The sequence below is a fragment of the Arachis hypogaea genome, chromosome 4, assembly GCF_003086295.3.
Source record: "Arachis hypogaea cultivar Tifrunner chromosome 4, arahy.Tifrunner.gnm2.J5K5, whole genome shotgun sequence".
NCBI classification, from domain to species: Eukaryota; Viridiplantae; Streptophyta; class Magnoliopsida; order Fabales; family Fabaceae; genus Arachis; species Arachis hypogaea.
This window is the reverse complement of record NC_092039.1, coordinates 95,336,039-95,349,017: the sequence shown is the minus strand read 5'-3', so window position 1 is coordinate 95,349,017 and position 12,979 is coordinate 95,336,039. Positions and strand designations below refer to the sequence as shown.

The 12,979-nt window shown below is 27.5% G+C and overlaps 1 protein-coding gene and 1 long non-coding RNA gene across 2 annotated transcripts; both read left to right on the top strand.

Annotated features, from left to right (window-relative positions):
• Positions 1-6,482: 6,482 nt before the first annotated feature.
• On the top strand, positions 6,483-9,440 carry LOC112796998 (uncharacterized). Its single transcript, XM_025839710.3, has 2 exons — positions 6,483-7,692; positions 8,612-9,440. The coding sequence occupies exons 1-2, from the start codon at positions 6,948-6,950 to the stop codon at positions 9,235-9,237; spliced, it is 1,371 nt and encodes a 456-aa protein (XP_025695495.1). The 5' UTR covers positions 6,483-6,947; the 3' UTR covers positions 9,238-9,440.
• A 618-nt stretch (positions 9,441-10,058) lies between these two features.
• Positions 10,059-11,211, top strand: LOC140184327 (uncharacterized). The gene is made up of 2 exons (XR_011880771.1): positions 10,059-10,245; positions 10,387-11,211. It is a non-coding gene; the product is annotated as an uncharacterized lncRNA (long non-coding RNA).
• Positions 11,212-12,979: the final 1,768 nt, after the last annotated feature.

Sequence of the window (12,979 nt, the reverse complement as noted above, 5' to 3'; positions counted from 1 at the left end):
ATATATAGTTTCATATCATAAATAATATAATCAATATTCATTTCAAGAAAAACACTGAATACCGTCGGACTTTAGCGTCAGACTTTAGTAGCAGACTTATTGATGAATTTACCAACAGATTTAGCAATAAATTCGTCGAATAAAAAAGTTACTATCAAATTAGATTTTTCGACGGTAAATCCGCCGGTAATATTTGGAGAAAAAACAAGAAAAATTAGTGTCGAGATTACCGTCAGATTTATCCGCCAATAAAGCTCAATTAATGGAATGCTGCGTTTTAGTCATACGCAATGCATTACCATCAGATTTATCCATTGATAAATCTAACAATAAACCTAATCTGAATTCAAAATGTGCGGCCTTCTCCCATCGCTTTTGAGAACACTCATCTCTCTCCCCCATTCTCCTCTCTCTTCTTTCTCTCCTGCAATTACCTCCAGCAGCCCTTCCAACCACCCTCTGCCAGAGCTGTCCACCTCCATTCTCCTCCAAAGTTTGTGTCAAGTTGCCTGTATCGTGTTTCTTTGCCTCAAACAGAATTGCTCTCTCTATCTCAGCCACTGTTGGAAGAGCTGTCGCTGCCACTTCCTTTGTCGCCGGAGTTGTCCAGGTAGGTTGCCCTCATCCTTCTCCCTATTCCATCTTGTTTTTATTTTTTTTAAATAAAAAACCCTAACACCTTTTTGCCCTCTCCGATGATGTGTCCCCTTCCTCTGGGATCCCAGAGCTTGAAGATGTGAGTTTCTCTTTCTGCCACCCTACGAGCTCTGCCATTGCCTTGTCGTCATCTTCTGCCTCTCGTCTTTTATCGCTTTCAACCTTTGTTAGTTGTTCTTCTTGTTGTTGATTCTTCTTGTTAATCGTTATGTTGTTGTTGCATAGATGTTCAGTTCTTGTAGTTATTGAATTTATTTGCTATTATTGTTCTTGATTGCTTTAATTTTTTGCTAATAATTATTCAGTTCTCATAGTTATTGTTATTATGGTTCTTGTTGATTTGTTAGTGATTGTTGCTGTTGTTATCATTATTCTGGTTGATTTGTTAAATTTTTTGCTAATAATTATGCAGTTCTTGCTAATAATTCTTTTGTTAATTTTTTGTTAGATGTTATTAAATTTTTTGCTATGTAGCTATTGAATTTATTTGCTTAGCTGTTATTGTTCTAGCTGTTATTTATTTGCATACTAATTGCTGCCTACTTATTAAACTTGTTTTGATATTTCTTTTGTTATTTGACTTGTGCGAACTTGAATGAGATTATATAACATCATGGTTGATGTAGAATTTTTAATTTGGATAAAATTTTAAAATTTATATTAGAATATAATTATGTTTTGTGTGTTTATTTATATTTTATATATTATTTTATTATCATTCGGTTATTTCAATTGAATTACAGTTAAACTTTTGATCCAATGAACAGTATCTAGATTGAATAATCATTCATTTTTTTAATATAATGCTAATAAATTATGTCAGCTAAAGTAATAAGATGTAATTGCGGTATTTCTTAAAATTTTCTGATCACGAGCTGATGAGGTCTAATGCAAATTCTTGCTAAAGTAATTATTGTTTTAACGTTCAAATGAGTAATGCTTGTTTATTATGAAACTATTTTGAATGTTTGGTGTAATAAACATTGAACATGTTCTTGTGTATCATTAGATTGTATAATGTAATGTCTTGTTGATGATTTTGACAACTTGCTAGAAATATTTTAAGTTTTTTTTATGTATAATCTTATATTGTTAGTTACGATGATTTTTTTAGTAGAATGCTTAGTGATAGAAACATAACATGATCTAGAAATTGATGTAATATAATTGTTTTTGGTATATACGAGTTATACTTCATTTATTGTAGACTTGTAGTTCATATGGTATAATTGATTTTGAAAATATATTTTTAGATTGGATGCTTAAATTTATGTTTTTAAATGTGAAATAAATAATTTATTTTTGGTTCATTGTAAATGTTAAGTAAATAATTGTTCTTTCGATTTTTGATTTAATTTTGTTTAATTTTTGTAATTGAATTTATTTGTGAACTTTTAACTAAAAATTATAGATAAATTATTATAAAAAATTATAAAACTTTAAATCTTGTTAGTTTAGAAATTATTAAATTTAAATATTTATTATATATTAAAATTTTAAATAAATCTTTTAAAAAAATTAAAATTAAAATTTACCATCGGATTTACCATAAGAAATCCGACAACAACAAGCTCCAAAATTTTGCAATTAAAATTTTATATCCGCCGGTAATTAGTGTCGGACGAAAAAATCTACTGGTAAACAATAATTACTGACAAGATTTATACCATCAGATCTATTCCGTCGATAAATTTGACAGTATCTAACAATTTTTCTGTAGTGATTTCAGATTAATTTAAATATTTAATTTCCATTTTTTTTTTAAATTTGTTCTAATACATGTTAAAAATATTTTTATATGCAAATCAAATTAAGAAAATATAAAAAAAATAAAAAATTCAATTATGATTGACTAATCAAATTAAGATTGGAAGGAGTTTTAAAAATGATTTTTTACTTATTTGTATCCATTTTTGAAATTAAATAATAATAATAATATAAAAACATGTAACAAATCAATATATTAATATAAAATTTAATAATAAAATAATAATATTGGATCATATTTTGCGATTTGAATTGAATTAATTTAATTTTAAAAAGTAAATATAAAATTTGATTCCATATCTACAGTTTATTTAAAGGTAAAAACTCAGGTACAGTCAGTTTTACGTGAAGTTGATATCTGAGAGCTGTTAGATGATTTGATTGATTTGACTAAATTTTCATCTAACGGCTCTCAAATATCAACTTCACGTGAAGTCGATTTCATCTGAATTTTTATCTTATTTAAATTGGAGTCTAATCTAATTTAAATTAGTGTGATTTTAATTGATTTTTGGTTTTAGATTGGATAATGACTTTATTTGGGTTGATTTGGATTTAAATGTCTCTACTTATAAATAATGAAATTTATATTCACTTTATTTTCATATGTATAGTGATTTAAATTTGAAGTCTTAACATGTACATCTTATTCATTTTATTTAGTTTGTTGATAATATAAAAAATATTCAAATAATTTTTAGTTATAATAATTTAGTGTTATATATATACTACAAAACTCTATCATGATTATCCACTTTATCAAAAAATATTTTATATACATATGCAATTATCTAACAATGTCTTAGAAGTGAGATTTTAACCGATATCTCTTTGAATACTAAAGATTATTATTAACAATTATTTTTAAATGTTAAAAAATATACGTGAGTTTTCAAGACATAAGAATATAAAGAGTAATGCTCCATGCTGCTATACGGATGCATATTTTACTCTTGGATTGATACAAGAGGATAAGAAATTTAATGATACCATTAAAGAAGCAAGCACACATGGCCTCGATATCATAATTAGAAGATTATTTGTTATTCGACTACTTTACAATAATATCTCAAAACCAAAATATATATATGATAATATTGACATTACCTCTCAATGATATTTTATATCAATGAAAAATAATACTAAACATGAAGGATGAGTTTTATTAACTACGATTAATTATTGATTATTTTAAGTTGATTAAATTTTAACATTATTATGTATTATGTATAGAATTAATTATTTGAGATAATGAAATTAAACAGTTGTGTTTATTTAATTTAGATGAAATTTTATAATCTTGTGACAAAATTTTAAAAGATTATCTTCTTATATCTTTAGATAGACTTTAGCGAATGAAGTAGAGTTCTTTATTAATTAAAAGAATAATTATAGGGCTACGTTTGTTTCTAGGAAAAGAAAAAGATAAGACAATAAGAATAAGACATAAAAGACAGATACACAATTTTTTGTATTTTTGTATTTTGTTTAATAATAAACTAGAACAAATTATGAAAATTTAATTTATTCTCATTTTTTTTCATTCAAAAAATTTGAGACAAAAAATATAATGAAAAAAATATAATTATAAAAAATTAACAAGAATAATGAAAGAAAAATAAAAAATAAGTTGTGTTCCTTGTTAATGTCTCAATAGTGTCTTTTCTGTCAGGATGGACACAAAATACACTAATTCAATATTTTTAGACACAATATCTTTGTCCATGTCTCATCTATCAAACACGATTTTGTATCTCTATATTCCTGTCTCAATACTCGTTCTCTGTAAATACATGCAGCCTAGGAGAACTAAACTTTGAGAGGAATAAATTAAAACAAATAACCTTAACTATATTTGCCTTTGTAACAATCTAAGAAGAAGAAAAAATATACATTTGATAAAGTTATTACGGTTATGTATCGTGGAGAAGAAATTTTGACTTTGTTTATAATCACGGGTACGACAATATTTTTTTGAGTTTGATTTCGGTTAAAATTTACTCAAAGGTAAAATACACTAAATTTTAATTCAAGTCTCATTACATTTTTACTCTTTATAATAGAAAAATATGGTATACTCAAGGTTCAAAATACTATCAAACATAATTGAGGATTTTATATTCAAGATCTAACTTTATTATCCTCAAACAATATTATTAAAGTGAGAGCCAAACTCATAATTTAGGAAAAGACTCCTTAGTTACTAGGTACTATTATGAAGCACTTGATAAATATTTGAGTGATATTTTAAATTTTTTTATATATAACAAAAATTTATCTTAAAAAAAAAAGTGATTGTATTGGAAGGACAAATCGACTGTGATTTTTGAATAATTAATATCACTTCTCTTTGTATTGTAATAAAAGATTTTTTGTGGAAAGAATATGTGTTAATAATTATTATTTTACCTATGAACAATTCAAGATTTTAAACACAATTTTCTATTATTTCACAAGAGTTAAAATAAAATATTATACATTCATCTTATTTTTAACAATTTTGGTAGGTATTTAAACTAACAAAAAATATAAAACTGTTTTTAAGTATAAATTCATCTACTTCAACTCAAGAATAAATAAAATATGTTGGTAAATTTTAACAGATAACAATGTTAGTTACATTATTTTGATTATAATTAAGAGTGAATATAATACTAGAATATAAAATAATTCTAAGTAAATTTTAATAAAACAGTTCTACATAATAGTTTATTTTGTTATGATAATAAAAAAGATAATTTAAAGACAAATTTTATTTTATGTTAGATTATACTTGTTCAAATTAATTTTAATATAAGAGTAAGAGAGTTTAAAAATTTTACTCATGAATTAAGAGAAAATATCTACAAATTCAACCATAATATTATTTAAATTAAAAAAATAGAATTCTAACGTAATTAATAATTCAATTTAATCACAAACTATATATTACTACTAACGAGTAATTATTGTTATACTTTAAAATAAATAAAATTATTATTATTCATTGATTTTATTATTTTTAATATTAAAAATAGTTAAATTTTTAATTTTAATTAACTTTATAAAATTTTCATAACAAAAATTACTATACGTGTTTTCATTTAAAAATTTTAAAAATATATTTTATGTATTTTTGTATATTATTCTGTGCAGAACATAGATACATATACTAATTGTGATATAATTTTCAACCGATTTTTGAAATTTAATCTTAATTCTAATAGATAAATACAAATAATTTTTTAAATAAAAATAATATTTAATATATAACTATTTTATTTCTGTACCCTGAATTTATAGTTATTAACTAAATTGTGTACTCAATTTTCTTTTATTCATATTTTTCATTTTTTTAACTCTTAGATTTAAGTTGGTGTTTCACATACATATTAATATGAGTGTAAATAAACATAATAAATAAATATACTCACCTTTATTATTTATTTAAAATATTTTTATTATCTAGGACGCGATTGAGTGCGAAAACTTAATTAATAATGATTTTAATTTTATACCATAATTGAAAATTGATAACCAAACATAGAGAGATTGGCGAAAAATTGGAAAATGAATAGAATAACGACATATAATTATATTTATTTTTCATATAATTATATAATTATAAAAATTAATAGCTTTTACTAATGTATAAATATATAATGAGATACATATGTAAAACTTCTTTAAGTTATAAATATATTAAAATTAAATTTTTATTATATATATATATATATATATATATATATATATATATATATATATATATATATATATATATATATATATATATATATCAAACACACTACAAACTAAATAAATGCAATTAAAGCCAGTCTATCAATGTGTTGCAAAAGAATCAAGAGGGGTGAGAAAATTTCAATCAGTTGATCTCAATATATCCGTGCAACATTGTCCTTTGCTTATTAAGTAAAACCTTAAGGGGAAAGGTATAGAAATTAAAATTCTCAATAATTTAGAGATTGCCTGCCATATATAACAATAATAATAATAATAATAATAATTATATAAAAGTACTATAAGACCATGTGTCTTCGGTGGCCATCGTGTTGGTCTAAATTTGACGTTCACCAAAAACATTTTGAATGCTTCAAACTACAACAGAGATGAGAACTTCCACAAAACTTCATCCAAACTAAATAAAGAAAAATTAAGATATTTTTTTAAATTAAAATTTATTATAATACCATACCAGTCACCAAGTATTACTAATCTTCCCCACCATGAAAGTTACACCAAAGTCTATCTTCTTCTTCTTCTTCTTCTTCAACAACAACTTCTTCTTCTTCTTCTTCTTCTTCTTCTTCTTCTTCTTCTTCTTCTTCTTCCTTCTTCTTCTTCTTCTTCTTCTTCTTCTTCTTCTTCTTCTTCTTCTTCTTCTTCTTCTTCTTCTTCTTCTTCTTCTTTCTTCTTCTTCTTCTTCTTCTTCTTCTCTTCTTCTTCTTCTTCTTCTTCTTCTTCTTCTTCTTCATCAACAACAACAACAACAACAACAATAAGTTGTTAATTAATTGGTTTCCAAAATGCAGCTCTTCATCACAAAGAGAAAAAATTGTAACAATAAGAGCATGTTTGATCATAGGGTTCTTAAACATGCCATGATTTCTATCATATCTCTAATAATTTTCTCAGCCATATTTTTCCTTATTCATGTTGATACTATTATCCAACATGATGATGATTCCCTTCATCACCCTTCTTCTTCTTCTTCTTCAAGCAAAGGAATAATTCCTCAAAAGTCGAAAGAATCTCAAACGGAGATAAAACTAGAAGCAGGGGTAGTAAGGTCAACAACAACTCTTACTGTGTCTCACATAGCTTTGAATTCACTGCAAGAAGGGAATCATAGAGAAGTTGAAATAATGGATAATGATGATGATGAAGAAAGAGGGAATACACTACTGGTTGCTCCAATTAATGTGAGTGAATCAGAAAGGATTTCTTGGTTTAGAGGGAAGATGCATGAATTCAAGATTCTCAAGTCAGACAAGCTTGCAAGGGAATTCCATGGCAGAGTACTTGGATTCTTTGGTAATAATAATGGATGTGAGGGTCAGTTCTTCATGACATGGATTTCACCAGCGACTTCATTTGGGTCAAGGGAATTGTTGTCTGTTCAAAGTGTCTTCAAGGTACATCCCAAGGCTTGTTTGGTAATTTTGTCAAGAAGCTTGGATTCGGTTCGTGGCTACCGGGTTCTAAAACCAGTTCTTGATCTCGGGTTCAAAGTCCAGGCAATCACCCCAGACTTGTCATTTCTGTTCAAGGGTATGTCACTAAAATGAACAAACATTTTAATTTTAGTCATGTTTATCTTAATTCTAAACAAATTTTAGAAGGTTACCAATCAAATTTTTGACATTCTAATCATTTATGCATAAACACATATATCCTTATAATTTACTTATATTACACAAAATTTATACATGTAGATTAAGAGTATATCCATTTTGGTACATAAAAATTTTGAATTTGATAAAATAGATTTTTATATTTATTTTTGACAAAATAAACTACCAAATATATGTTCTTTTTGATAAATCGCTTAATTATTAATCCGTCACTATGAATAATTAGGACATTTCGCCAAGCGAAATAAATATAAGGAGTTTATTTTGTCAAAAACAAATATAAAAATTCGTTTAGTCATAATCAAAATCTTTCGACGATTAAAATGGCGCTATTTGCTCTGGAGATTAATAAACATCATTATATTTTACACTTTCCAAATATCAATTACTTATTGGTAAAAGAAAATTGTTGACCAATAATAGAGCTCATGCTTTTCTTATTTTAATATATATCATTATATTTTTCAAAATTTAAAAGATCGAACATGTCATTAATTTAGTAAAATTAGAGATTTAAAAATTTAATAGAGGTTCAACCGAAGTTAAATTGAATACAATAAAATATTAAATTTATGTATAAACTATATAATTTTTAAAAAATTAATTTTGTCTGATTTATTATTTTAAACAGATTAACAACTAAAAAGTTACACCAATTCAATTAATTAACTATTTTTTGACTGATTTACTGTCAAACAGTTTTCTATTTAAAATCAAGTTAGTTTAGTAGTCAATTTTCGATTAACCGGATCAAACTAATTGTTTCAATCTGGTTCTTAGAACAATGGTATTTCTACTTTATATTTACCTATTGAGTTTTATTGGTACCTATACAGGAACGCCAGCTGAATATTGGTTTCATCAATTGAGGAAAGGAAAGAAGGACCCTGGTGAGATCCCTTTGTTTCAGAATCTCTCTAATCTCATAAGACTCTCAGTGCTATACAAATATGGTGGTGTTTACTTAGACACTGATTTCATACTCCTTAAGCCTTTCACTGGGTTGAGGAACTGCATTGGTGCACAAAGCATGGATTTAGGTCAAAAGCACTGGACAAGACTAAACAATGCAGTTCTTGTATTTGATATGAACCATCCACTTTTGTTGAGGTTCATTAAGGAGTTTGCATTGACTTTTGATGGGAACAAATGGGGGCATAATGGTCCTTACCTTGTTTCAAGGGTGGTTAGTAAATTGGGGAGGAAGTCAGGTTTCAATTTTACAATATTGCCTCCTATGGCATTTTATCCAGTGGATTGGAATAAGATTGATGGGCTTTTTAGGAAGCCCAAAACAAGAAGTGAATCAAAATGGGTTGAAGCAAAATTGGTTCAGCTTACTGGTGAGTCATATGGGGTCCACCTATGGAACAAGCAGAGTGGGAGGTTGGTGATTGAAGAAGGAAGTATCTTGGGAAAACTCGTGTCTCATCATTGTGTCATTTGCAAAACTCTATTATAGATCATTCATATCATAATCATATGTGTAAAAAGATTGTTGATTTTCAACCTTGGTTTTCTTTTCTGAGTCATTTTATTATTATTGTTATTTTCTTTTCTCAATGTATAGGAAGTTAGGAACACCTTTGTGTAAATCACACACGGCTACAAACAATTTATGAAGAAATTCTCCTAGAATCTTCAATATTCAATGCCATTTACAAACTCGATCTTTTTCAATTGGGCAATGGTAATTGGTATGTGTATTTTTATTTACTTTAGGGTCATATTTTAAGTTGACTTACACTCATATTATTAGATTGGACAATATAACATCTTTTGAAAAATTATACAAGAAATTGTTAACTTATATCCATTCAATTTTAAGTGTTTTACATTAACGAAATGATATTTCATTTATAATTTACCATTATAGAATGAATATAATTTAGCAATAAGGGTAAAAACAAAATTGTTAGGACCCAAAATAATTTTAAAGTTATTTTATTTTGTATTAAGTTTTTTTATTTTGTAATTTCTTAGGACCCAAAATAATTGATTAAACTTAAATATAATAAATATATAATTATAGATGTTAAATACATAAAATTATGAATATTAAATTAAATAAGATAATTTTAGATTATTATATCCCTAATATTAACGTGGTAAAAATATATGAATTTAGTATATAATATATATTAGGTCATTGAAGACAATTCTTGACTACTAGAGAAAATAAAAAAAACAAATAAAAATATATAATATTAAAAGACATACTATGTCCAACTAAAAATTCTAAGATATTAAATTAATAACTCTCTCTTATAAATTTTTTCCATGTCTTAAATTTTGATCTATGTAAAAACTAATTTCTCGTACTTTTCGCACCTGCACCCTTAACAATACAAAGTGAGTGAATCAAATATTTTTCATTTGAATACCTTATTACAAATAAAAATTTTGAGCCTTCTAAATCGTAATCTCAAGGAGAATCTAAATCTTCCACATATCCACAAACCAAATCCAGGTAACCTCCTAAAAGCCTTTTTCCTAGTCAATTTACGCTTTACACTTATCTCATTCTTTCTATTATTGATATATGCATATTCTTCATTTGTGTAACTACCGTTTGAGGCTAATTCACTTTCTCTCTGAGTTCCAACAAAAGGTGGTGATGAAGAACTACCAATTTTCTTGAAGAATGCCCAAGGATCTTGGTACTGGCGCTCTGATTCACTGTCCCACAATGATATAGGCCTAAAGATTGGTGAACCACTGTAACAATCAAAATGGGTACCCAAACTTGTATGCTCCATTTCAAACAATCTCCTTAGACAAGTGCTTCCACTTTTCATCAACCCCAACAAACTACTATGACATGAAGAACACGAAGCTGATGATGATGACGACGACCGCGACAATAATGAAACCGATGAACAAGGATATAGCGATTTTTGGTGATCTATAATCTTCCTGATCTTTGCCTTCTGTTGTTCCGTGTTGATAAACCAGTGTGGTTCTTCTTCATCATCTTTTTCCTCGGTAATTTCGTAAGACATGTTCTAAGGGGTTCCAATAACTTGTGTAATATTATTATTATTATTATTAAATTTCTCTATGGTGAAGCACAGACACTTATTGATAAGAATGAGAGACAACCAAATGGACAAAAATGAGAAGGCCCAATACAATAGTAGAAATTAAAAGAGTTTGTGGAGCCGGCTGAACTTTGACAATTGTTGCACCTTTCATTTTCATTGGGCAATTGACATTGAACAAGACAAGAAACTACGATCCTATTGTTGTTAATATTATTATTTTGATAAACATGAAGGAGTCCTAATATTAATTGGACATATATAGAAGAATGACTAGCTAGATGATGAGGTCATGATCAGATGATGAAGTATATATATCTTATTGAGTTGTAAATCCTCCAAATGCTAACACTTTGTGAAGTAATTAAAATCCGAATCCATCCAAAATTGTATTTATAATTGTATATGAGTTTAATTTTAATATATTTTTAATATAAAATAATTTTATATATTCATTCAATTTTATAATATTATATTATTAAAAAAACATTTTATATTGATAATAAAAACGATTATCCAAAAAATAGATATAATATGTTTTTACACTATTATTATATTAAAATTAAACTTGTAGTATACATACAATATTTTATTTCCAGCCATGTACGTCATACAAAGTAATTACATATGGTAAGAAAAGAATTGTTTGGAAAGCGGCAGCATATAGAGGCTTTTTTTTTTTTTTGACTAAACATAACACAAAAAAAAGGACATAAAAAAAAGAGTAGCACTCCTTTTTAATAATAATGTCTAAATTATTAAAGGGCAGTAACCATTTTAGGTACACCTACTTATTTAAAGCAGCAGTCTTAACCATTAAATCAGTTGTTCTATTTAATTTGTTGTACGCTAGATGAGCACTAAAGTAGTTGTTCAATTGCGCTGGAGCATCTCTTTAATTTTGTCAAGTAGATCAGAGTCATTTTTAATCATGCTGGTTGTGTCTCGCAAAACAAGAAGAAATGCATCAAGATTATCAGTTTCACATATGACCTCTTTGCACTCGCAATCCCAAGTCATAACAGGCCCTCTCCAAATAGTATGAAGCTTACAACAGAGAACACTAGAAAGAGGTATACTGGCAGAACAATCTTTTATCCAAATTTCCATGCTGTCTCTAATAATACACCCAAAGCTAGCTAATTGCTCATTTTCAAAAACGCTTGCATCGCAATTCACTTTACAGACATTCATTAGAGGTGGTTCCCAGTTATATTGCAAAAAGGAAGGAATAATATGTTTTTGGGTGGTAACAACATTGGAAAAATCTCGAGCAGCATGTTTAACCAAGTGAACAATTTTTTCCTTACTCCATGGATCATCTTGATGGAAGATGTCATTGTTCCTATCCCTCCAAATCCACCAAAAGGCCGCTACAAAGAGGAACTCATTTTTGTTGAGGTTAGAACGAATCCAAGACACAAAATCCAAACTAGAGTCCATAGCGGTCATTCCCAAGTTTAAGCTAATTCAAATCTGACGAGTTTTTTGGCAAGTCCTAAAGTAATGGTTAATATCCTCTAGAGCAGGATAACATCTTTGACAAAAATCAGAAGCAGCAAGACCTCTTTAAAACTGGTAACTAGCTGTGGAAACTCCGTTGTTGACGCAAAGCCATAGCTGACACTTTATCTTCTCCAGTATTCTCAAGCGCCAAAGCCAAAACCAATTTTCATTATCATTCCAGCCAAATTTCTTCTTCAATAGCCATTCATACCCGCTTTTAGTCGAGTAGGTAAGAGTATTTGAGTTTGTCCAAAACCAACCTCTTTGATCTCCTGCCTACTTGATAGGGTCAAAGAGCATCAAATCAAGTTTAACTTCTTCCGGAATCATTATGCAAAGAATATCCCACCGCCAATGTCCATGGTGCCAGACATCTTCTAACTTCAAGTGAGAATCAGAAATGTGCACAAAAAGAACCAAAAGAGCTAGCGTTCTACATGGTCGCCAAGCATGATACCAAAAGGATTGAGACATTCTGTCTGTACACCAATCAAAACCATCACGAAACTTTTCTATTGTCTTATAAATCGCTTGCCAAGTGCTTGAAACATTATTAGAAAAATTGGGTGAAAAGCAAGAACTCCCAGATAAATATTTTGCCAACATAATTCTTACCCAAAACTTATCTTTATTATGCAGTAATTGCCAAACAAGTTT

Bases quoted from the DNA above. Each gene is read 5' to 3' on its own strand.
- LOC112796998 (XM_025839710.3), top strand. From the start codon at position 6,948: ATGCAGCTCTTCATCACAAAGAGAAAAAATTGTAACAATAAGAGCATG. The intron at 7,693-8,611 runs GTATGTCACTAA...GTACCTATACAG, and splicing joins CTTGTCATTTCTGTTCAAGG to GAACGCCAGCTGAATATTGG.